General features: G+C 45.4%; 1 protein-coding gene across 1 annotated transcript in view; it reads left to right on the forward strand.

Annotated features, from left to right (window-relative positions):
• Positions 1 to 26,524, forward strand: part of LOC139229052 (tyrosine-protein kinase STYK1) — a 123,103-nt gene that overhangs the window by 11,199 nt on the left and 85,380 nt on the right. The window contains exons 2-3 of the mRNA XM_070860714.1: positions 17,463 to 17,603; positions 21,430 to 21,657. Of these exons, the coding sequence (XP_070716815.1) occupies positions 17,463 to 17,603; positions 21,430 to 21,657 (369 nt within the window). The remainder of the gene's footprint in view (positions 1 to 17,462; positions 17,604 to 21,429; positions 21,658 to 26,524) is intronic.

The following is a 26,524-nucleotide window of genomic DNA, read 5'->3' on the forward strand; positions in this document are numbered from 1 at the left end:
AGGTGAAGGTTTCTGCATTCACCACTCTTCCAGGCAACGAGTTCCAGATCCCCACAACCTTCTGCGTAAAGAAACCCCCCTCAAATCCCCTCTAAACCTTTTATTCTATGATTCTAACACACCATCAAAGATTGCATTTTCAAAATGTTGTCAAGAATGCTGTGAATTGTGCTCAGTTCAGCTAGAACAATGTGTACTATATCCTTATGGACTGAAGTGCTGGGTCTTGCTGGTTCTGTGCATTTTCATACTTGTAAATTTATCAATCTACCAGTTTTAGCCTGAATGTAGCTCCCCACACAGCCACCATTCTCATCTCTGCACACCTACCCTCGCTCACTCGCTGTCCCCTCCACATATCAAATGTAAAGTCTTCATCTTCCAATCACTCCGTGGCTTTGCTGCACTCCCCACTGCAACCTTTTCCAGCTTTGCTTTCTCTCCCATACACTTTGGTCTTCCAATCCTGGCCTTCCCATTGATTCCCCCTTGTCTTCATTCCAACATTGGTGCAGAGCTGTGAAGTGCCTTGTCCCTCTTTTTCTAAACACTTTCAGCACTCTATTTCTCTCTTCTCCTTTAAAGTCTTCCTGAAGGCCATCTTTTTGCTTAACACTTCAAGCATTTTTCTGAACTCTCTTTCCTGGTTTGACCAGAAATGTAACTGGACCAGCCACATAAATACTGTGGCAACAAGAGCGGGTCAGAGGCTGGGTATTCTGTGGCGAGTGTCTCACCTCCTGACTCCCCAAAACTTTTCCACCATCTACAAGGCACAAGTCAGGAGTGTGATGGAATACTCTCCACTTGCCTGGATGAGTGCAGCTCCAACAACACCAGAAGCTCGACACCATCCAGGACAAAGCAGCCGCTTGATCAGAACCCCATCCACCACCTTAAACACTCACTCCCTCCACCACCGGTGCACCGTGGCTGCGGTGTGTACCATCTACAAGATACACGGCAGCAACTCGCCAAGGCTTCTTCGGCAGCACCTCCCAAACCTGCGACCTCTACCACCTAGAAGGACAAGGGCAGCAGGCGCATGGGAAAACCATCACCTTCAAGTTCCCCTCCAAGTCGCACATCATCCTGACTTGGAAATATATCGGCTGTTCCTTCATCGTCGCTGGGTCACAATCCTGGCACTCCCTCCCTAACAGCACTGTGGGAGCACCTTCACCACAAGGACTGCAGAGGTTCAAGGCGGTGGCTCACCACCACCTTCCCAAGGGGCAATTAGGGATGGGCAATAAATGCCGGCCTTGCCAGCGACGCCCACATCCCAGGAACACATTTTTAAAAAAGGTTCCACCCCTCATTGGAAAGTGCCTTCGGGTGTTTTGTACATTGGAAGGTTCTATATAAATGCATGTTGTTGGGAGTAATGGTTTAAAGATTGGGAGAATTATAAAAAGCACAGAGATCAAGAAAATAAAGCAGGTAAAGAGAAGGTTAAAAACGTGCAGATATTAAAGATTTCTATCAATAATCAAGACAGTGGTAAAAGAGAAGGTAACCACATTAACACACATGTCAATAGTAGATGATAAATTAAACCTCAATGAATATTCACATCATTCTTTGCTTTGGAAAGTGAGGATATAATTTTGGAGACACTTGGAAAAATATAGGTTAATAAATTAAAGTCAGCACGGATTTGTTAAAGGCAAATTGTGTTTGACTAACTTGATTGATTTCTATGATGAAGTAACGGAGAGGGTTGATGAGGGTAGTATGGTTGGTGTTGTGCATGTGGAGTTTCAAAAGGCGTTTGACAAAGTCCCACAGAATAGACTTGTTAGCAAAATTAAGGGACAGTGGCAGCATGGATACAAAATTGGCTAAGGGACAGAACACATTATGGTGAAGGGTTGTTTTATAGATTGAAGGGAGGCATATAATGGCGTTCCCCAGGGGTAGTAGGACCATTGTTCTTTTTGATACATGATCTGGACTTGGGTATACAGGGCATCATTTCAAAGTTAGCAGATGACCCGAAACTCGGAAATGTGGTAAACAATGTGAATAGTAACAGAAAGACATAGACTGGTTAACTGGGCAGATATGTGGCTGAAATTTAATGCAGACCAGTGTGAAGTGATACATTTTGGTAGAAAGGATGTGGAGAGGCAATATAAACCAAATGGTACAATTTTAAAGGGAGTGCAGGAACAGAGAGACCTGGGGATATACGTACACAAATCTTCGAAGGTGGCAGGACATGTTGAGAAGGCTGTTTTTTTTTTAAAAAGCATACGGGATCCTTGGCTTTATTAATAGAGGAATAGAGTACAAAGGAAGTTATGCTTAATCTTTTATGTAACATCTGTGGCTTTCAAGGTGACCGTGGCTCTTAACGTTTGTGTCTGGCTCTTTCCAGCCTGCTGCTGGCGATATGAGCAACATCTCGCAGTTTGCCGTGCACTGATGTGTAAGGGAGGTCACTGAGGGTCGCTGTACACAGGGAGGGAGGTCACCGAGGGTCGTTGTACACAGGGAGGGAGGTCACCGAGACTCGCTGTACACAGGGAGGGGGGTCACCGAGGGTCACTGTACACAGGGAGGGAGGTCACAGAGGGTCACTGTACACAGGGAGGGGGGTCACCGAGGGTCGCTGTACACAGGGAGGGAGGTCACCGAGGGTCACTGTACACAGGGAGGGAGGTTACAGATTCGCTGTACACAGGAAGGGAGGTCACCGAGGGTCACTGTACACAGAGAGGGAGGTTCATCTCATTCCCACTTGCAGAGCCAAGCTAGCGGAGTGAGCACGAGGGTTTGCTCAGATTGCAGGCTTCCCCACGGTGCAAGGTGCCATTGACTGCATTGCATCCATGGTCTTGAAGTAACAGTGCTGGCATTGACATTCTCCGCTACTTGTTCCCACTGCCTCCTGCGCATATGTCTGGAGGGCCTGTTGCGGATACAAGATGCTTCACCTTCTTTCCACCTCTTGCTCTCCATTGCATTGTCAGAAGCTGTTGGTGCTCCCTCTCTCTCGTGTCCAGCCATTCCACAAAGTATCAGAGCCCAGATTCACTTTTCCAAAAACTTCCATCGCTCCGTGAAGCCACAATGCACCTCCCCTTTTAAGAGATGCAGGCTGCCTTTCAGTAGCGCTAGCCACTTGCAATATTGGGCCCCCTGATGTGAGCAATTAATGAAAACAGTTGGCAGCACCGATTGAACGTGCTGCCTGTAATGCACTGAGCGAGTGCGGGTTAATCATGTACCTCGATCCCTGCACCCGCTCTCGGGGTTGGCCAATTTAACCGCCATCTATCTTTTGTTAAAATATTATTCAACTTTTTAATCACAATACGCTCTTCAAGAATGTCCCCCCAGGTAGAGTTGGTTGCATGTGAGAATGTTATAAGCCACGTACACACCATTCACTGAGTCACTCCCTGCACAGTGCTCTAACAGAGCTTGTTTCTGCAGTTTGTCTCTTCACTGCCGACCATAATAACAATGCTATCAGGTGTCCTCTGGGAAAAGGCGTTTACAGCACTGAGAACTGTTCAAATCATTCAGGGATTTAGTTGTATTTAAAGTATAATACATTTTCCGAGCTGTATTGCTGTCTGATCAGGTTTGTTCATTGAGCAGAATTGCTGAGTCAGAGTGGGATCAGGACACTGGAGCAGGTGGGTGTTTATCTGGGTTCAGACAAATGGAGCTGCCCTCCGTTCGGGACCAGGAAACTTCATGCAGGAACCTGAAGCAGGAAAGTTCACCAAGTAACAAGGTGATGAACAAATCCAACCACCTTGTGTGATCCCTAGGTTTCCGTGTGCAATCACTTTAGATCGTCAACTTTTTACATGAGGAATTCTTGCCCATGTTGCATACAGGTGAAGGGGGGGAGAATAGCAAGCAGTGGGGAAAACTCAAATATCAGGATGTGAGTGAAGCAATAATTTCATAGAATCATAGAAGTTTACAGCATGGAAGGAGGCCGTTTGGCCCATCGTGTCCACGCTGGCCGACAAGAGGCTATCCAGCCTAATCCCACTTTCCAGCTCTTGGTCCGAAGCCCTGTAGGTTACAGCACTTCAAGTGCACATCCAAGTACTTTTTAAATGTGGTGAGGGTTTCTGCCTCTACCACCCTTTCAGGCAGCGAGTTCCAGACCCCCACCACCCTCTGGGTCAAGAAATTTCTCCTAAAATCCCCTCTAAACCTTCTACCAATTACTTTAAATTTATGCCCCTCTGCTATGGGAAATAGGCCCCTTCTATCCACTATATCCAGGCCCCTCATAATTTTATACACCTCAATGAGGTCTCCCTTCAGCCTCCTCTGTTCCAAGGAAAACAAACCCAGCCTATCTAATCTGTCCTCATAGCTTAGATTCTCCAGTCCCGGCAACATCCTAGTAAATCTCCTCTGTACCCTCTCCAGTGCAATCACATCCTTCCTGTAATGCAGTGACCAGAACTGCACGCAGTATTCCAGCTGTGGCCTAACCAGTGTTTTATACAGTTCAAGCAGAACCCACCTGCTCTTGTATTCCATGCCTCGGCCAATAAAGGCAAGCATTCCATATGCCTTCTTAACCACCTTATTCACCTGGCCTGCTACCTTTAGGGATCTGTGGGCCTGCACTCCAAGGTCCCTTTGTTCCTCTACACTTCTCTGGATTGAATTCCATTTGCCACTGTTCTGACCAGTTGATTGATATCTTCCTGCAGTCCACAGCTTTCTTCTTCATTATCAACCACACAGCCGATTTTTATATCATCTGCAAACTTCTTAATCATACCCCCTATATTCAAGTCTAGATCATTGATGTATACCACAAAAAGCAAGGGACCTAGCACTGAGCCCTTGGAAACAGCCTTCCAGTCACAAAACACCCATCAACCATTACCCTTTGCTTCCTGTCTCTGAGCCAATTTTGGATCCAATTTGCCATTTTGCCCTGGATCCCGTGGGCTTTTACGTTCATGAACAGTCTGCCATGTGGGACCTTATCAAAAGCTTTGCTAAAATCCATATACACTACATCATACGCACTACCCTCATCGACCCTACTGGTTACCTCCTCAAAAAATTAAATCAAGTTAGTCAGACACAAATTTATTTAACAAATTCGTGCTGACTGTCCTTGATTAACCCGTGTCTTTCTAAATGTAGAGGGTGACTGGCCTATAATTACTCAGTCTATCCCTTTCTCCCTTCATAAGCAAATTTCAGTCAAAGGCTGAGGGAGTAAAGGACCATGAGGCACCTCATGGGTGCTGATAGTAAGCTATTGAAGCACTTGAAGTTAGTGAGGGAGGGAAGGAATATGAACTGCTGTTGTGGGGGTGGTGATGAGAGGTGGGTAGGGAAAGGGTGGCTGGCCTCTTGCGCTGGCAGATTTTGGGTGGTGTGGGCGGGGCTGGTGCTGGCAGCCCTGGTACCCCTTGCTTTGATGTGCATTGCTGGATGCCACCGCAGAGTTCCAAATAACTACTGCCCTCTCTGCCTCATTAGTTAGAAGCGCTCCCGTTGCCTCACCAGAAAACTCGGCGGCTTGTGTTTATTCTCTTTAGACTGAGGGAGAAATTCGGTCACGCCTCAATTAGGGCGGTAACCCAGGCGGAGCGATAACTTTTTAGCGTCTTGAAAAAGTTTGTGCCTCCCGCCCAGAGATCCGTCAGAATCGGGCGAGGAACTGACGAGGGGGGGCGCTAAATCAGCCATTGCACACCAGAGCTGCGGGGAGGGGCGGGTGGGGGGTGCGATAACGTAAGTTTGGTCGGTAAATTTTGCGGACACATTGCGCATGAGCGGAACTGCGAGTCAGACTCCGACAACAACCGAGTCTTAAAGGCATGGCTTCGCACAGCCGGGACGCTCACGTGTGCAGGAGGTTTCTCTAGCTGCACCAACTCGAACTCCGTGTTTTGGAGCTTGAGTGGCGGCTGGAGTCACTGTGGTGCATCCGCGAGGCTGAGAGGAACGTGGATATCATGTTTCAGGAAGTGGTCACCCCGCAGCTTAAGAGTGCGCTGACAGATAGGGATTGGGTGACCCCTGGACAGAAGAGGAGGACTAGGCAGGTAGTGCAGGAGTCCCGTGAGTCCATCTCGCTCTCCAACCGGTACTCTATTCTGAGCACTGGTGAGGGCGATGGTGGCTCTGGGGCAACCAGAGCCAAATCCTTGGCACCACGGGTGGCTCAGCTGCACGGGGTGGGGAGGGAGGAAGAAGAATGGAAGAGCTATAGTGGTGGGGGATTCGCTAGTCAGGGGAGCAGACAGGCATTTCTGCGGCCGCAGACGTGACTCCAGGATGGTATATTGCCTCCCTGGTTCCAGGGTCAAGGATGTCACCGAGCGGCTGCAGGGCATTCTGGGGGTGAGAGGGTGACCAGTCAGAGGTCGTGGTTCACATCGGTACCAATGACATAGGTAGGAAGAGGGATAAGGTCCTGCAGGCAGAGAGATAGGAGAGAGATTAAAAAGCAGGACCTCAAAGGTAGTAATCTCCGGGTTACTCCTGGTGCCACGAGCTAGTGAGTACAGAAATGGAAGGATAGAGCAGATGAATACATGGCTGAAGAGATGGTGCAGGAGGGAGGGCTTTAGTTTCCTGAGGTATTGGGACAGCTTCTGGGGGAGGTGGGACCTGTACAAACCATACGGGTTGCAGCTCAACAGAGCCGGGACCAATATCCTCGGGGGGGGGGGGGTATGGGGCGGGGGGTGAGGGGTTTGCTAGTGCTGTTGGGGAGAGTTTAAACTAGCTTGGCAGGGGGATGGGAATCTGAGAATAGATACAGTAGGGCAGGGAGTAAGTTGGAATTAGAATGCAAAAATAAAGAAAGTGAGAGGAAACAAGCAGGATAAAAGGGTAAAAAAACAAATTTAAAGGCACTTAGTCTAAATGCACGTAGCATTTGTAACAAAATAGATGAGTTGACGGTAGAAATAGAGACAAATGGGTATGATTTGAAAGCCATTACAGAGACGTGGTTGCAAGGTGACCAGGACTGGGAATTAAATATTCAAGGGTATTTGACAATCCGGAAGGACAGGCAGAAAGGAAAAGGAGATGGTGGACCAGCTCTATTGATAAAGGAAGGAATCACTGCAAAAATAGTAAGAAACGATATTGGTTCGAATGATCAGGCTGTTGAAACAGTTTAGATGGAGATAAGGAATAATAAGGGGAAAAATGTTGGTCCCTCAGAGGACGAGACTGGGGAATTAGTAATGAGGAACATGGAGATGGCAGAAACTCTGAACAAATATTTTGTATCAGTCTTTACGGTAGAGGACACTAACAATATTCCGACAGTGGATAGTCAATGGGCTATGGGGGGGGGGAGGAACATAACACAATCACAATGACTAAGGGGGTGGTACTCAGTAAGATAATGGGACTAAAGACAGATAAATCCCCTGGACCTGATGGCTTGCATCCCAGGGTCTTAAGAGAAGTAGCGGCAGGGATAGTGGATGCACTGGTTGTAATTTACCAAAATTCCCTGGATTCTGGGGAGGTCCCAGCAAATTGGAAAACTGCAAATGTAACACCCCTATTTAAAAAAGGAGGCAGACAAAAAGCAGGAAATTATAGACCAGTTAGCCGAACATCTGTGGTTGGGAAAATGTTGGAGTCCATTATTAAAGAAGCAGTAGCAGGGCATTTGGAAAAACAAAATTCGGTCAGGCAGAGTCAGCATGGATTTATGAAGGGGAAGTCATGTTTGACAAATTTGCTGGAGTTCTTTGAAGATGTAACGAACAGGGTGGATAAAGGGGATCCAGTGGATGTGGTATATTTGGACTTCCAGAAGGCATTTGACAAGGTGCCATATAAAAGGTTACTGCACAGGATAAAAGTTCACGGGGTTGGGGGTAATATATTAGCATGGATAGAGGATTGGCTAATGAACAGAAAAGAGAGAGTCGGGATAAATGATTCATTCTTGGGTTGACAACCAGTAACTAGTGGGGTGCCGCAGGGATCAGTGCAGGGACCCCAACTATTTACAATCTATATTAATGACTTGGAAGAAGGGACTGAGTGGAACATAGCCAAGTTTGCTGACGATACAAAGATGGGAGGAAAAGCAATGTGTGAGGAGGACACAAAAAATCTGCAAAAGGACATAGACAGGCTAAGTGAATGGGCAAAAATTTAGCAGATGGAGTATAATGTTCGAAAGTGTGATGTCACGCACTTTGGCAAAAAAAAAACAAAGAGCAAGTTATTATTTAAATGGAGAAAGATTGAAAAGTGCTGCAGTACAGCGGGACCTGGGGGTACTTGTGCATGAAACACAAAAGGTTAGTATGCAGTTACAGCAAGTGATCAGGAAGGCCAATGGAATCTTGGCCTTTATCGCAAAGGGGATGGAGTATAAAAACAGGGCAGTCTTGCTACAGCTATATAAGGTATTGGTGAGGCCACACCTGGAATACTGCGTGCAGATTTGGTTTCCATATTTAAGAAAGGATATACTTGCTTTGGAAGCAGTTCAGAGAAGGTTCACTCGGTTGATTCCGGGGATGAGGAGGTTGACTTATGAGGAAAGGTTGAGTAGGTTGGGCCTCTACTCATTGGAATTCAGAAGATTGAGAGGTGATCTTATCAAAATGTATAAGATTATGAGGGGGCTTGACAAGGTGGATGCAGAGAGAATGTTTCCACTGATGGGAAGACTAGAACTAGGGGGCATAATCTTAGAGTAAGGGGCCGCAACCTTTCCTCACAAGTCAACCCCCTCATCCCCGGAATCAACCGAGTGAACCTTCTCTGAGCTGCTTACAAAGCAAGTATATCCTTTTGTAAATATGGAAACCAAAACTGCACACAGTATTCCAGGTGTGGCCTCACCAATACCTTATATAGCTGTAGCAAGACTGCCCTGCTTTTATACTCCATCCCCTTTGCAATAAAGGCCAACATTCCATTGGCCTTCCTGATCACTTGCTGTACCTGCATACTAACCTTTTGTGTTTCATGCACAAGTACCCCCAGGTCCCGCTGTACTGCAGCACTTTGCAATCTTTCTCCATTTAAATAATAATTTGCTCTTTGTTTTTGCCAAAGTGCATGACATCACACTTTCCAACATTATACTCCATCTGCAAAATTTTTGCCCATTCACTTAGCCTATCTATGTCTTTTTGCAGATTTTTTGTGTCCTCCTCACACATTGCTTTTCCTCCCATCTTTGTATCGTCAGCAAATTTGGCTATGTTACACTCGGTCCCTTCTTCCAAGTCATTAATATAGATTGTAAATAGTTGGGGTCCCAGCACTGATCCCTGCGGTACCCCACTAGTTACTGATTGTCAACCCAAGAATGAACCATTTATCCCGACTCTCTGTTTTCTATTAGTTAGCCAATCCTCTATCCATGCTAATGTATTACCCCCCAACCCCGTGAACTTTTATCTTGTGCAGTAACCTTTTATGTGGCATCTTGTCAAATGCCTTCTGGAAGTCCAAATACACCACATCCACTGGTTCCCCTTTATCCACCCAGTTTGTTACATCCTCAAAGAATTCCAGCAAATTTGTCAAACATGACTTCCCCTTCATAAATCCATGATGACTCTGCCTGACTGAATTTTGCTTTTCCAAATGTCTTGCTACTGCTTCTTTAATAATGAGCTCTAACATTTTCCCAACCACAGATGTTAGGCTAACTGGTCTATAGTTTCCTGCTTTTTGTCTGCCTCCTTTTTTAAATAGGGGCATTACATTTGCAATTTTCCAATCTGCTGGGCCCTCCCCAGAATCCAGGGAATTTTGGTAAATTACAACCAGTGCATCCACTATCCCTGCCACTACTTCTCTTAAGACCCTAGGATGCAAGCCATCAGGTCCAGGGGATTTATCTGCCTTTAGTCTCATTATCTTACTGAGTACCACCTCCTTAGTGATTGTGTTTGTGTTAAGTTCCTCCTCAACCCCCCCACCCCACCCTCCCCATAGCCCCTTGATTATCCACTGTCGGAATATTGTTAGTGTCCTCTACCGTAAAGACTGATACAAAATATTTGTTCAGAGTTTCTGCCATCTCCATGTTCCCCATTACTAATTCCCCAGTCTCGTCCTCTAAGGGACCAACATTTACTTTCGCCACTCTTTTTTTTCTTTTTATATACCTATAAAAACTCTTGCTATCTGTTTTTATATTTTGTGCTAGTTTACTTTCATAGTCTATCTTCCCTTTCTTAATCATTTTTTTTTTGTCGTTCTTTGCTGGCTTTTAAAAGCTTCCCAATCTTCTGTCTTCCCACTAGTTTTGCCCATTTTGTATGCCCTTGTTTTTAATTGGATACCGTCCTTTATTTCTTTAGTTAGCCACGGATGGCTATCTTTTCTCTCACACCATTTCCTTCTCACTTGAATATATTTTTCTTGAGCGTTGTGAAATATCTCATTAAATGTACACCACTGTTCATCAACCGTCCTACACTTTAATCTGTTTTCCCAGTCCACTTTAGCCAACTCTGCCCTCATACCTTCATAGTCTCCTTTATTTAAGCTTTGTACGCTGGTTAGAGATCCAACTTTCTCACCTTCCATCTGAATTTGAAATTCAACCATGCTATGATCACTCATTCCAAGGGGACCCTTTACTAGGAGATTGTTTATTAACCCTGCCTTATTACACAGGACCAGATCTAAGATAGCCTGCCCCCTGGTTGGTTCTGTTACATACTGCTCAAGGAACCCGTCCCTTATGTACTCTATGAACTCCTCCTCAAGGCTGCTGTTGATTCCTCCTGAGTTGAGCCACTGGGACAGGTACTACCCAATAATAACACCACTCTGGCAGGTACTGCCCAATAATAACGGGCATGAGGGTATAAGTTCTGAAGAGAAAAGCACAGAATTTTGGCTTTTGGTGCAGAAAAGCGGATGTTGTGAGGGGAGGGAGTTAGAGAACATGATCAAAATTTGTAAAATAAAGATGAGTCTAAAAATTGCACAAACCCCATTATGGGGTGGAAGTGCAACGGGACAGGAATTCTCCTTGCTGTTGACCCCTCCTGAATGGAGAGGGCAGGATCATGTACATATTTGGGTGGGCCCTCATGTCTGGTTGAGGAGCTGGACATCAGAATGCTGCCTGCTGCTCTGGAGGAATATCGAGGGTCTGAATGGGCCAGAGAAGAAGTCTCAGAAATTGCTTTTCATCATGTCTCACCCTGCCTGCTGGCCATCTCTGCCTCAGTAATCCGGCACTTGGGGATCAATTACTCTTCTCTTAACTCCAGGGCTTTCCTGGCTCTCAGCCTATTGGGGGTGCTGGGATTGGTTGGGAATCCCCCCCCGCCATACATACACACACACTGGAAGGTGACTGTGGATGTAGTCAGTCTGGGTGGGTGGGTGCTAGGAAGAGCCTGCCCTCTCTGCACTGCGATTTACTGGGCAAGATATGTAGGGGTACATTTTGAACTTGCCCGCCGTGCGTATTGGAAATGAAAATATGTTGGTTTCTATAACTGGCGGCTGATCCACAACAGCAACTTCACGCCAGGGCAGAGAGTTGAAAATCCACCCCGTGGGGCGGGAACGGTGCATTGGAGTTCCACACCAAATGGCCCCCCTCCTGGCTGTTCCTACCCAGCTGATTGAAATTTCCATCCTTGGATGTTTTTCCCCCATGGATTAACTGATTCGGCGAGCATATTCTGTGAACTGCACCTGTTTAAATACCTGCGATCGATCATTGCTTCAATCTTTCTCTTACCTGCTGAAACTTGCATGTTTTTCAGATCCTGTCTCCGTGTGCTCAATTCTAATGACTCTGCACTGCAATTTCAGTGTCACAAATCGATGCAGTAAGTCTCCTTTTGTCATTTATTTGTAATTTTTTTCAGGTATCTCATGCACAATTGTTAGCGGGCTTGCCTCTGAATCAGAAGGTTGTGGGTTCAAGTCCCACTCCAGGAACTTGAGCACAAAGTCTAGGCTGACACTCCAGTGCAGCACTAAGGGAGTGCCACACGATCAGAGGTGCCATCTTTTAAACCAAGGCTGGACATAGAAGATTCCACTGCACTATTTTGAAGAAGAGTTGAGGCGTTCTTCCTGGTGTCCTGGCCAATATTTATCCCTCAAGGAACATCACTAAAAACAATTATTTGGTCATTGTCTCATCGCTGTTTGTGGACAAATTATCTGTCGCATTTCCTACATTGTAACAGTGACTACACTTCAAAAGTACTGCATTGTAAAATGCTTTGGGATGTCCTAAGGTGGTGAAAGGCAGGACATTTTCAGCTGATCAGAGAGCCAGTGAAAGTAGGTCATGCCTGACAAACCGGATTGAATTTTTTGAAGAGGTGGCTAGGGAATGTCTATAGATATTTATATGGACTTTCATACAGCATTTGATAAAGTCTCTCACAAGAGACTGTTAGCTAAAGTTGAAGCTCATGGAATTGAAGGCAATTATTGGCCTGGTTGGGAAATTGGCTGAGTGACAGGAGACAGAGAGTAGGGTAATGGGCAGGTACTCTAATAGGCAGGATGTGACTAGTGGTGTTCCGCAGGGATCTGTGTTGGAGCCTCAACCATTCACCGTATCTAGTAATGACTTGGATGATGGGATAGAAAGCCACATGTCCAAATTTGCCGATGACACAAAGATAGGCGGCATTGTAAGCAGTGTAGATGGAAGCATAAAATGACACTGGGATATCGATAGATTAAGTGAATGGGCAAAACTGTGACAGATGGATTTCAATGTGGACAAATGTGAGGTTATCCACTTGGGACCTAAAAAGAACAGAGTACTTTCGAAAAGCTAGAAGCAATGGAGGTCCAAAGAGACTTGGGGGTCCAGGTATATCGATCATTAAAATGTCATAGACTGTCCAGAAAATAATCAAAAAGGCTAATGGAATGCTGGCCTTTATATCTACAGCACTAGAATACGAGGGAGTAGACATTGTGCTGCAGCTGTACCAAGCCCTGGTTAGACCACACCTGGAGCACTGTGAGCAGTTCTGGGCACCACACCTGAGGGGAGGATATATTGGCCTTGGAGGGAGTGCAGTGTAGGCTTAACAGAATGATACCTGGACTCCAAGGGTTAAGTTATGAGGAGATTACACACACTAGGATTGTATTCCCTGGAATTTAGAAGGTTATGGGATGACTATATCAAAGTTTTGAGGATATTAAGGGGAACTGACAGGTAGAAACTATTTCCGCTAGTTGATGACTCTCGGACTAGGGGGCTAAAAATTAGAGCCAGATCTTTCAGGAGTGAAGTTGGGAAACACTTCTACATGCAAAGGGTGGCAGAAGTTTGGAACTCTTTCATGAACGATGCTAGGTCAATTAATTTTAAATCTGAGATTCATAGATTTTTATTAACCAAAGTTATTAGGGATATGGGCCAAAGGCAGGAGTCGGTCACAGATCAGCCATGATCTCATTGAATGGTGGAACAGGCTCGAGGGGCTAAATGGCCTCTTCCTGTTCCTATATAAATACAAGTCTTCCTTTCTCTTTCTATATAATACAGTTTATGAATATTTACGCTTCTCATTTTCCAGTAGCAGGATAATTTTATTAAGGACCCTTTCTAAATGCAGATTACAGTGATGTATGAAACACATGCTGGGATAGTTCAGCTTTTTGAGCCCAGATTCCAATGCGATCGCTTGTTAATATTCAGTAGAGGGCAAATAAAGTATATTATGGTATGGGCTGACTCCATTAAGTCGCGGGAAAACATGACCCCAAAGTGTTGAAGTGCCTCACCTCAGCCTGATTGGCACTGAATTGCCAATGCCATGGGAGGGGATATGCAAATGATGACAGACAGGTAAAGACTACCTGGTCCATCCAGTCTGTTCCACACAATTGCAATACCTTGTATATCACAACATAGACACTCCACCCGAAACCATGTGATCTCTTGGGAGAGGCAAAAAAAACAGATTAAAAAAACCTAGGCCAATTTGGGAAAAATAAATCTGGGAAAATCCTCTGTGACCCATCTAGGCGATCGAAACTAGTCCGGGAAGTGTCTCTGGCCTTGAATTCCCTCCAGTACCCACCTCTGTCAGTGGTGATCTCTGCCGCAGCCAGAAACAAATCCAGCTTTTGTTTGAGGAATTCAGTGAGTCTGCATCGACCTCCTGGAACGGCAGTTTGTTCCAGAGGGCTACTGTTCTCTGGGAAAAGAACCACCTCCTGATGTCTAACCTCGATCTAGCCTTATACAACTTAACTGGTCCTGCCTAACCTATTTAATTGAAATAAACTGTCAGCTGGAATACATAAGAACATAAGAAATAGGAGCAGGAGTAGGCCATACGGTCCCTCGAGCCTGCTCCGCCATTTAATGCGATCATGGCTGATCCGATCATAGACTTGGGTCCACTTCCCTGCCTGCTCCCCATAACTCCTTATCCCCTTATCATTTAAGAAACTGTCTATCTCTGTCTTAAATCCATTCAATGTCCCAGCTTCCACAGTTCTCTGAGGCAGCGAATTCTACAGATTTACATCCCTCAGAGAAGAAATTCCTCCGCATTTCAGTTTTAAATGGGCGGCCCCTTATTCGAAGATCATGCCCCCTAGTTCTAGTCTCCCCCATCAGTAGAAACACCCTCTCTGCATCCACCTTGTCAAGCCCCCTCATAATCTTATATGTTTCGATAAGATCACCTCTCATTCTTCTGAATTCCAATGAGTAGAAGCCAAATCTACTCAACCTTTCCTCATAAGTCAACCCCCTCATCTCCGGAATCAACCTAGTGAACCTTCTCTGAACTGCCTCAAAAGCAAGTATATCCTTTCGTAAATATGGAAACCAAAACTGCACACAGTATTCCAGGTGTGGCCTCACCAATACCCTGTATAGCTGTAGCAAGACTTCCCTGCTTTTATACTCCATCCCCTTTGCAATAAAGGCCAAGATGCCATTGGCCTTCCTGATCTATTCCCTTCATTAACTTCATTAATCAGAACTGCCCCCCAACCCCCCCAAGTCTATGCTGCTCTAAGGTATAGAATCCTAACTCTTTTAGCCTATCTTGATAACTAAGATGCTTTAGACTTGGAATTAGTCTAGTGGCCGTCTTCTGCACCTTTTCCAGAGCCTCAATATCACCGACCGTGTGAGGAGACCAAAACTGGACACAGTGTTCCAAGTGTGGCCTGACAAAAGGTCATGTACAAGGACAAAACAGTAGGCCTCGTCATATACTCAATTGTCCTGTGGATACACCCCAACACCCTATTTGCTCTCTCTATCGCTGCACAGCATTACTTGTGTACCTTTAAGGATGTATGCACTAGAATACCCAAATCTCTTTCTATCTGCACCATCTTTAATGCTTTTCCCTGGAAGGTGTATGAATGTTGAGCATTTGCCCTGCCCACATGCATAACACTGCACTTATCGAAGTTATGCATCATTTTCCAGTCATGGGCCCAATCTCCCAACACATTAAAATCTGCCTGAAGCAGACACACCTCTTCTACAGTTCTAGCGCTCATACAGATCTTGGTCTCATCTGCAAATTTGCAAATTGTGCCGCTAACCCCTGAATCCAGATCATTCATAAAAATAGTAAAAAGCAACGGTCCCAGCACTGATCCCTGCAGGATACCACTGGTGACCGGTCTCCAAACAGATCCAAATCCATCTATAACTAATTTTTGCCTGTGTACTTCCAGTGATTCTGTATCCAGCTCAATATATTTCCACTAATATCAGAAGCTCCGATCTGCTAGGGAGGCCTCTTGTGCGATACCTTGTCAAAACCTTTTTGGTCTACTGGGCCTCCCTCACCCATCAACTTTGTAACTTCAAAAAAAATCCAATTAGATTTGTAAGATATGACCTTTTTGTGAAGCCATGTTGGGTGTCCCCTTTTTCCAAGTATTCATATATTGCATCCCTAATGATTCCATCAAGCACCTTGCCTATTACTGATAAACTGAAGGGCTTGTAGTTACCCGGGTCTGCCTTGTCACCTTTTTTAAAGATGGCGACTACATTAGCCTCCTTCCAGTCAATAGGAACCATCCCAGAGAGCAGTGAGTTATTAAACATACAGACCAGGGGCTCGCACAGCACACGTCCCATCTCCCGGAGGGGTTCACACAGCACATGTCCCATCTCCCAGAGGACCCTCACACAGCAAATGTCCCATCTCCTGGAGGGGCTCGCACAGCACATGTCCCATCTCCCGGAGGACCCTCACACTGCACATGTCCCATCTCCCGGAGGACCCTCACACTGCACATGGCCCATCTCCCGGAGGACCCTCACACAGCACATGTCCCATCTCCTGGAGGGGCTCGCACAGCACATGTCCCATCTCCCGGAAGACCCTCACACAGCACATGTCCCATCTCCCAGAGGGGCTCACACAACACATGTCCCATCTCCCGGAGGACCCTCACACAGCACATGTCCCATCTCCCAGAGGACCCTCACACAGCACATGTCCCATCTCCCGGAGGACCCTCACACAGCACATGTCCCATCTCCCGGAGGACCCTCACACAGCGCATGTCCCATCTCCCGGAGGACCCTCTGTGGATATCATCCGGCCCGGCTGCTTATATCTATTTTCAAGTTCTTAATTCTTCCTAAAACAGTATGTTCATCTATGCTAATACTAGTTTTTTTAGTAACATTATTAAATTCTAATAGTTGAGTATTATCTTCAAGGGTGAAGACCGATGCAAAATACTAATTTATCTCTACCATACCCAGCAAGTCCTTTGTAACCTGTCCTTGAACAGCCTTCAATGGCCCAATGCAGTCTTTGATTGTTCTGATTCTTTACATCGCTGTTAAAGCTTATCCCATTACTGGCACAGTTGCCTTTGATCATTTTTTCCATCAGCCTTTTTGCTGATCTAATAGCAGCCTTTGTTTTCTTTAGTTGTTCCTTGTACTCAACACTGTTTAGGTGAGTATTAAATGTCTTTAATTTATAGAATCATTTCTGTTTACATCTTATTTGTCTTTGTACATAACCAGTCAGCCTCCTTGGCTTTTTCTTGCCCCATTTCCTTCTTTTGACTTTGGGTACATATTTGTGCTCTGCATATTTTTATCTTGTTCTAAAAACTTCCCATTTTATAGTCTACATTGGTTTCATCATCACCCAGTCGGGATAGCCAGTTTACCCATTCCAAATAATTTGCCATTTTGGAGAAGTTTGCTCTTCTGAAATCCGGTACAAGATCCAGGTTCTCAGTACCTTTAGTCTATTAGCCAATTGGAACGGTATAATGTTGTGGCCAAAGTGTAAAAGTGGATAACACTGGTATTGATGGGACAGAGTTGAGAGAGCGTTCCTCATTACAGCTAACTATGTTCAGAACCATTCTAATTCACAAGCATCACTGTCACAGAAGATGTATTTAATTTATTGGCAGTTTCTGGGATTGTGTGTAGGAGGTTTTACCACGAGAAGAGTAACACAACAGATATCTGTCTCTTCTTCCCCTCTCAGATATGAATGGTATAAACAATGGGGTTATTATCATCCCAGTGATCCTTGGGGTCTCGTCGGTGCTTGTGATCAGCATAGTCATATGGAAGACTTGTAAAATGAAACAAGAAAGAGAGCGTGCTCCAGTCATACAGCTACAAGGTGGGTGATTCTTGTACCTGATCCATCGGCTGACGTGGTGTATTAACAATTATTGGCACTTTTGTAGTAGTCATCTCTTCACTCCTGTAGGTCCATGGGTCAATCTTCAGTGTCTACACCTAAAATAAAGTACTTCACTTCTTCAGCGGGGTAGGAGTAATCACCATTTGGATGTGATTGGAACATATGAAAGGAATTCTTGAAGGGAACGTGTATGATTTTGGAATCTTACAATGTGAACTTAGAAACAGAAATTTACAGCTCAGAAGGAGGCCATTTCGGCTCACCGTGTCCATGCCAGCCGACAAAGAGCCACATGGGCCTTGGTCAGCAGCCCTGAAAGTTACATATAAACCCATGAACAATGATGGAAAGGTAAAGAGCACCCAGCCCAACCAGTCCGCCTCACACAACTACGACACCCCATGTATCGCAACATTTTACATCCACCCCACCCGGAGCCATGTGATCTCCTGGGAGAAGCAAAAAAACAGATTAAAAACCCAGGCCAATAGGGCAAAAAAATCTGGGAGACTTGCTCTCCGGCCCATCCAGGCGATCAAAATTAGTCCAGGAGATCACCCTGGCCATATTAGATTCCCTGAAGTACTTACCATCGTGTTTGCGACAGCCAATAAGAGTTGGATTTGCAAGTTGACACCTGGGTGAACCGTGTGAATGAGTAAAATGCTACTCCATCCTTACCATAAAGTCATAGACTTATACAGCACAGAAGGCCATTCAACCCATCGAGTCTGTGCTGGCTATTTTGAAGAGCAGTCCATTTAGTTCCCGTTTTTTCCCATATCCCTACAATTGTTTTCTCCAAGTATTTATCCAATTTCCTTTTGAAAGCTACTATTCAATTGTGTTCACCGTCCTATCAGGCCGTGCTTTGCAAATCCTAACCACTCATTGCATAAAAAAAATTCCTCCTGTCGCCTCTGATTCTTTGGCCAATCACCTTCAATCTGTGCCCTCTGGTTCTCGACCCGTCAGTTATTGGAAACAGCTTTTCTTTACTTACTCTGTCTAAACCCTTCAAGATTTTAAACACCTCTATCACATCTCCCCTTGGCCTTTTCGGCTGTAAGGAGAACAATCCCGGCTTCTCCTGTCTATCCACATAACATAATCCCTCATCCCTGGAGTCCTTCGAGTAAATCTCTTCCGTACCCTCTCCAACACCTTCACGTCCTTCCTAAAGTGTGTTGCTCAGAATTGGACACAATACTCCTGCTGGGGCTGAACTACTGTTTTATACAGGTTCAGCATAACATCCTGGCTTTTGTACTCTATGGGGCCGAAATTCTGGGTCTGGATAAGGCCCGTTACCGCCAGAAAGTGGCGGCCAGGCGACGGAATCCATTGGCCGCCGATTTCTGGTCGAATGGCCGCCAAATTCAGCAGGGGAGGGGGTTTCTGACAGTTCCCACTCCCGCCCCACCACTGCCGAGCAGTTGTAAGTGCGCGCACAGCCGGGAGCCCCCCACCTCCATCCATATCCAGGCCAAAAAATCTACTGCCTGCCGATCGGTGCCCCCGACAGTTTTCTCTGTTGGTGCGCCTTTCATTCCCTCGGTCAGCCCTGGCTGCACGGCGGCCATTAAAGGCGAGTGCCCAATACCGCCGCCATTTTATATTTTTGTATGGAAGTCAGCCGGACTATTATTCCCCAGGTTCGGCTGGGCCACCAACATGCAACCTGGCACCCCCACTTGGGTGCCAGGCCACTGACCCGGCCGAAACCGTCCCTGGTCGCCCAGTGGCCGATCCTAAAGATTTGCCGATTCTCTCCCCTTTAATGGAGGGGAGAGACATGGTGACGCAGACGCACAATGGTGTCACCACCACACAGAAGTGGGCCATTTTGTCCTATCGTGTTCGCGCCGGCCGACCAAGAGCTACCCAGTCTAATCCCACTTTCCAGCTCTTGGTCCGTAGCCCTGTAGGTTCCGGCACTTCAAGTGCCCATCTAAGTACTTTTTAAATGTGGGGTTTTCTGCCTCTCCCACCCTTTCAGGCAGTGAATTCCAGACCCCCACCACCCTCTGGGTGAAGACATTTCCCCTCCAAGTTGTAGAAGGTCTTCTGCCTTCTTAGTGGAGTTTCAGTTTCAAGGATCTCCAATAACTTTGCATGTGACATCAAGAAGGTGGCTGATACGATCAGGTCTCAGATATGCAAATAAAATTGAGGCAATATCCTGCCCCTATCTGAATTGCTGAGTGTTCCTCTTAAATGGCTGCAAACGTATCCAGTGGAAATGAGATGAATCCCTAGTCCATGTGAAAGCAGGCCTTTCTGAGCGATGGGTCTTGAGGAATTGGGATTTTTCTATTGTTGGGTCCAATTCTCGGGCCTACTGCTTCTGACAATCCGGTGGAAGGTGCTGATATCAAACACTCACGCAGGTGTTGGATACACGAGCGATCAGTGCCTTGGAAATGCTGTCGTTACAGAGGAGCACTGGGTAATACTCTTGGTCCTGGCATATGGTCAGCTGGCAGTACTTCCCACTGCCGGTGCAGTTTGTCGCCACTGAGCCTCGGGTACGTCACCATTCCTTAGTCGAGGCAGCTCCTGAAGGGAAAACTGTGCCTTTGTAAACCGTGCAGAGTGAAACGGTATGGAGTAGTCTATGGGGCCAATTCCCCTTGCCCCTGACTGAGTCACAGCCTCAGACTGCACCCAAAGTACGCTCTTCCTGCAGAGACCTGAACCCCACCCCCCCAATGTTTGGGGTTCAGTGCATTATCACGCCGCTGACCTTCCGTGGAGGGAGGTGGAGTTGAGGCTGGAGATGCTTGGCTGTTTTGCGGAGCTGAGGAGGTTGGCTTTGGTTTTGCCAACATCAAGCTGGCAGAAGTTTTGGTCCTTCCAGATCTGAAATGAAATAAAGAAAGGCTTACATTTATATGGCGCCTTTCACGACCACCCGGTCGTCTCAAAGCACTTTACAGCCAATGAAATACTTTTGGAGTGTAGTCACTGTTGTAATGTGAGAAGCGCGGCAGCCGACTTGTGCACAGCAAGCTCCCACAATCAGCAATGTGATAATGAGCTGATGATCTGTTTTTGTTATGTTGATTGAGGGGTAAATATTGGCCAGGACACTGGGGATAACTCTCCTGCTCTTCTTTGAAATAGTGCCATGGGATCTTTTATGTTCACCTGAGCCATCTGCCCCTCGGGTGATGTAAAAGATCTCACCACACTATTTTGAAGAATAGCAGGGAAGTTCTCTTGGAGTCCAAGTTGGCTGCTGCCTTTCCCTATATTCCTCTATCAACGCTATGGAAATGGAAGCACTTTCATTTTCCTTTCCTTAAATGTTTGACAGCCAATTGGAGTCGACGACGATTGAGGTCCAGTCTGCAATTATCCGCGTCCATGTGAAGGGGTCACATGGTCACATGCTACAACGTGCTGTGTGGGAAATCAAAATTCATTTTTAATGTTTACTGTCCTGTCCTCTCGCAAAGCACATTGATGGAAGCTGCATGTTGCTGTCACACTGTTTGGGATATTCTCCATTCGGAATCTCACCTGAGGCAATCTGATTGTTGCTTGTGTTTTCTCAAAGTGCTCACATTCTGACCGTTTGAAATAATGTTCATTGGCTGCTGAAGTTTTGCATTTTCAGATTGTGAAATATTTCCAACCCTTGCCCCAGACCTGGAGTTCCCTGCCAGGGAGCATTGTGTGATTCACACCCCACAGTTTCTCAATCTGATCTCGATTTCCTCTCCGTTTTTACTTGTGCAATCGCAGCCTGTTGAGCTACATTTACTCAGGAAGTTATTGATCCTGAATCTTTCTCCAGACAAAGCCAATCCAGTGATGGAGAATGAATACGGATCAATGGTTAATGCAACCGAGCGGATTCTGGCCACCAAGGATCCCTCTCTCAACCACTGGGAAATTCCACCGGAAAACCTAACTGGGAATTTGGAATATATGCAGAGTGGAAGTTATGGACCAATATATACGGCCAATATCCTCCCCATGGATGGGTCTGGGGAAGTGAAAGCTCTGTTCAAATCTCTCCATGGTAAGTGAGGAATGTTCCTTCGTGCTTTCTGTTCACTCCTCTGTTTTACTGACTCAATCTCACTTTTTACAGTTGTCTGTAACTGTGGGATAAATACTTCTCTTGAAAACCAAGGGCTTGACTAGAGGAGTCTGCAGTTGACTATATAGAGATGCTCCTTTTATATACTTTCTTAGCTTTGTTTTATCAATTGAGACACATGCCCAACATTGTCCTTGTGGAACCTGACTATCTTCTCCAAATGGTAGCTCTCCTTTATTGAATATCGACTGGAAGATTCAAACTGGAATGCAATCTTTGAGATTCAGAATGTTACCCCAGTTTCAATAGTTTAATCTATCCTATAGACTAAACATAGTATTGGAGGGGGGGGGGCGTGCAGTGGGGGGAGGGGCTATAACTAAACCACACCAATGAAGCATTCCTAACTTGAGGTGCATTGGAGGCAGTTCAGAGTAGGTTGGGCCTATACTCATTGGAGTTCAAAAGAATGAGTAGTGATCTTATTGAGACATAGAAGGTAATGAGGGGCCTTGACAAGGTGGATGCAGAGATGATATTTCCACTCATAGGGGAAACTAAAACTAGGAGCATAGTCTCAGAATAAGGGGCCGCCCATTTAAAACTCAGATGAGGAATTTCTTCTGAGGGTTGTAAATCTATGGAATTCTCTGCCCCAGAGAGCTGTGGAGGCTGGGTCATTGAATATATTTAAGGTGGAGATAGACAGATTTTTGAGCAATAATGGAGTAAAGGGTTATGGGGAGCGGATAGGGAAGTGGAGCTGAGTCCATGATCAGATCAGCCCTGATCTTATTAAATGGCGGAGCAGGCTTGAGGCCTACTCCTGCTCCTATTTCTTGTGTGCAGTAGTAGTGATTAGCACTAGTGTAATGGTGGTGGTGAGCCTAAAGGGATGAATGCTGATATTAAGCGTCCATTTCTTGAGCTTGTTTAGAAGTCTGATTCTTGTAGTTCTGCAATGCTGGTGTGGTTGCCGAGTTGGACACTGCCCAGTCAAGCCCGCTTGCGGCGAACAGAATGCCAGATTGGCGTAACCAGGTTTTTGCTGGACGTCCCCGGAGAAGAAACGCCGGTGGAGTGGGAGCCTCTCCGAGGAATCTCCCAGCCTTTCTCTTGCATTGCATTTGGAGAAATGAGCTACCAGTAAATACGCAGTTTACAAGCCAAAGATCAACCAAGAATGGGGACATGTTGATTGAAGTGCAGAATATACGTGAATACATCAGTCGATTTCTGGTGAAAGGCATTTTCTGTAACCTTTGCTGGTAAATATGTTTTGCAGGGCACCTATTTTATAAATGATAAATGCCCCAGTGGTTTACGCCTTAACTGTAAACAATGTGCCTGGAATGCCATTACATCATCAGAATCAACAATTGGGGGTCTTTCACATGGAGAGGACAGTGTGTGGGGCGGGGGGCATTATGTGATGTATATTTTACAGTTATAAATGATTTCCTAGTTTTGCTGTTATTTGGACGAGTACTTGTCGCTGACGATGTTTGGATGCTTGTTTGCAGTGACCTACACCCTTAAACATGGATACATTCATATGTGGATTAGGCTAAAAGGTGCATTGTATACTGTCTGATTGATTAAAAGGACCTTATTTTAAAAAGAAAAAGGTGCATTTCATGAGATGATTTAAAAAAAACATTTACTAACTCTCAGACAGTGAATAGGCATTGGCAGCATGCCAGCTTCATTAATAGCAAGTGTAGTAAGTCAGACTGTGTCACGGGGAACTGATTTAATATAGATTCTCATCTGCATTCTAATCCTTGCTCGGCAAAGGATCTGAAATTATGCCTTTCTCATTCACATTTTCTCTGAAGCAAAACCTGATCCCCTTTGTGAATTAACAAGCATTTGTGCGTGTGTGTATATCTGTGCGGAGACACACGGAAAGGTTTTGTGTGTGTTTGTGTGTGTGTTTATGTGTGTGTTTGTGTGTGTGTGTGTGTGTGTTTGTGTCTGTGCGGAGACACACGGAAAGGTTTTGTGTGTGTGTGTGTCTGTGCGGAGACACATGGAAAGGTTTTGTGTGCGTGTGTGTATATCTGTGCGGAGACACACGGAAAGGTTTTGTGTGTGTTTGTGTGTGTGTTTATGTGTGTGTTTGTGTGTGTGTGTGTGTTTGTGTCTGTGCGGAGACACACGGAAAGGTTTTGTGTGTGTGTGTGTCTGTGCGGAGACACATGGAAAGGTTTTGTGTGTGTGTGTGTGTGTCTGTGCGGAGACACACGGAAAGGTTTTGTGTGTGTTTGTGTATATCTGTGCGGAGACACATGGAAAGGTTTTGTGTGTGTTTGTGTGTGTCTGTGCGGAGACACATGGAAAGGTTTTGTGTGTGTTTGTGTGTGTCTGTGCGGAGACACATGGAAAGGTTTTGTGTGTGTGTGTGTGTCTGTGCGGAGACACATGGAAAGGGTCTCTGGGGAAAGCAGATTTTTCAAGTTTTGAGCCCTTCATCAGCTTCACTACTCGATCGGGAGAAAAGATGATTTTGCGTTGAGTTTTATGTTCTTACTGTAGAGGAAGTTAATGTGGAATATGGTGATGTGATGTGTGGCAGGTCTTTTCGAAGTGTATGAAGGACCTTTAGTGGCAATAAAGGGAACTACACACCAAGTTATAAAGTTCGGTCATTGCCGAAGTATATTGATTAGCTTTACCAGCCCATAATATGCCTTTACTTAACATCAACCAGTCAACTCATGGCTGCATAGTTTGTGGTCATGAAATCCTTGTCATGCTCATCCAAAACCCTACTGCTCATATCCTAACTTTCACCAAGTCCCATTTACCTTTGCCCTGTGCTCACTGACCGACACAGGCTTTTGGTCCGGCAGACCCTTGATATTAAAATTCTCCTCCCCCCCCCCCCCCCCCCCGCCCCCCCATGGCCTCACCCCTCCTTTTCTTTGCAACCTTCTACAACCCTTTAAGAACTCTGCATTCCTCCAACTCTGGACTTTTGTGCATTCCCGGTTTCCTTCACCCCACCATTGATGGCCATGTCTTCAGCCCTAAGCTCTGGAATTCCCTCTCCACCTCTCTGTGTCAGCTGTGGCTCAGTGGGTTGCACCCTCGCCTGAGTCAGAAGGTTGTGGGTTCAAGTCCCACTCCAGGAACTTGAGCATATGAATCGAGGCTGACATTCCAGTGCAGTGCTAAGGGAGTGCTGCACTGTCGGAGGTGCCGTCTTTGGCATGAGACATTAAACCGAGGCCCCGATTGCCCCCTCGCGTGGATGGCACTATTCGAAGAAGAACAGGGGAGTTATCCCTGGTGTCCTGACCAATATTTATCCCACAACATAACAAAAACAGATTATCTGGTCATTATTACATTGCTGTTTGTGGGAGCTTGCTGTGCGCAAATTGGCTGCCACTTAAGTACAACAGTGACTGCACTCCAAAAGTACTTCATTGGCTGTAAAGCGCTTTGAGATGCCCAGTGGTCATGAAAGGCGCTATATAAATGCAAGTCTCTTTCTTTCTCTTTCTTTCTCTTTCTTTCTCTTTCTTTCTCTTTCTTTCTCTTTCTTTCTCTTTCTTTCTCTCTCTTTTTCTCTCTTTTTCTCTCTTTTTCTCTCTTTTTCTCTCTTTTTCTCTCTTTCTCTCTCTTTCTCTCTCTTTCTCTCTCTTTCTCTCTCTTTCTCTCTCTTTCTCTCTCTTTTTCTCTTTCTCTCTCTCTTTTTCTCTCTCTCTCCTTTCTCTCTCTCTCTCTCTCTCTCTTTTTCTCTCTCTCTCTCTCTCTCTCTCTCCTTTTTCTCTCTCTCTCTCTCTCTCCTCTTTCTCTTTCTTCGCTCGTGGCTCTCGCTCTCTTCCTGTAAGACGCTCCTTAAAACCCACCTCTTTTTGACTAAGCTTTTGATCACCTGTCCTAATGGCTCAGTGTCCATGTTTCTGGTTACGCTCCTGTGAAGCGCTTTGGAATATTTTGTTACATTACAGGCGCTATATAAATGCAAGTTTTGTGTTTTGGAATGGGAATTTATTCGCTGCATTGTATTAAAGGTAAACATAACCTGCAACAACTGTAACCTGATATTTTATGTTGCAGTGGTTGGAACTGGATTTATATTTGCTGCTTTTGTAACACTAAATGGATTTTATTTGTTTGTTAAATGAACTTTTCACTATAGGATTAGAATACCAGCAACAATAGAAATGCCAAAGTTCTAGAGCAGAGTTTTGGGTAAAAATAAGCAGAGTGGGTCAGGAAGGGTCAGGAAGGGACAGAGAGTAACAAAGGTAACAGGGCATCAGTGACTAAGGTGACATCAGGGAAAAAGTCGAAGCTAAAGACACTATCTGAATGCGTGAAGCATTCGCAACAAACTGGATAAATTAATAGTGCAGATAGAAATTGATAGGTTTGATCTAGTAGCCATTACGGAAATGTGGTTACAAAGTGACCAAGTTTGGGAACTAAATATTCCAGGATATTTAACTTTTAGAAGAGATAGGCAAAATGGAAAAGGAGAAGGGGTAGCCCTGATGATAAAGGACAGGATAAAGACAAAAGCGAGAAAGTATCTTGGCTCAGAAAATCAAGAAGTAGAATCAGTTTGGATGGAGCTAAGAACTAGCAAGGGGCAGGAAACATTGGTGGGAGTTGTTTATAGGCCCCAAATAGTAATGGTAATGTAGGGCACAGTATCAATCAGGAAATTAGAGGCACATGTAACAAGGGTAATATGGTAATCATGGGCACTTTAATCTACAAATAAACTAGGCAGTAATAGTGTGGAAGATGAATTCATGGAATGTACACAAGATTGTTTTCTAGATCAGTATGTTGAGGAACAACTAGGGAACAGGCTATTTTAGATCTA

Source organism: Pristiophorus japonicus, chromosome 18, assembly GCF_044704955.1.
Source record: "Pristiophorus japonicus isolate sPriJap1 chromosome 18, sPriJap1.hap1, whole genome shotgun sequence".
In the NCBI taxonomy this organism is placed as follows: Eukaryota; Metazoa; Chordata; class Chondrichthyes; family Pristiophoridae; genus Pristiophorus; species Pristiophorus japonicus.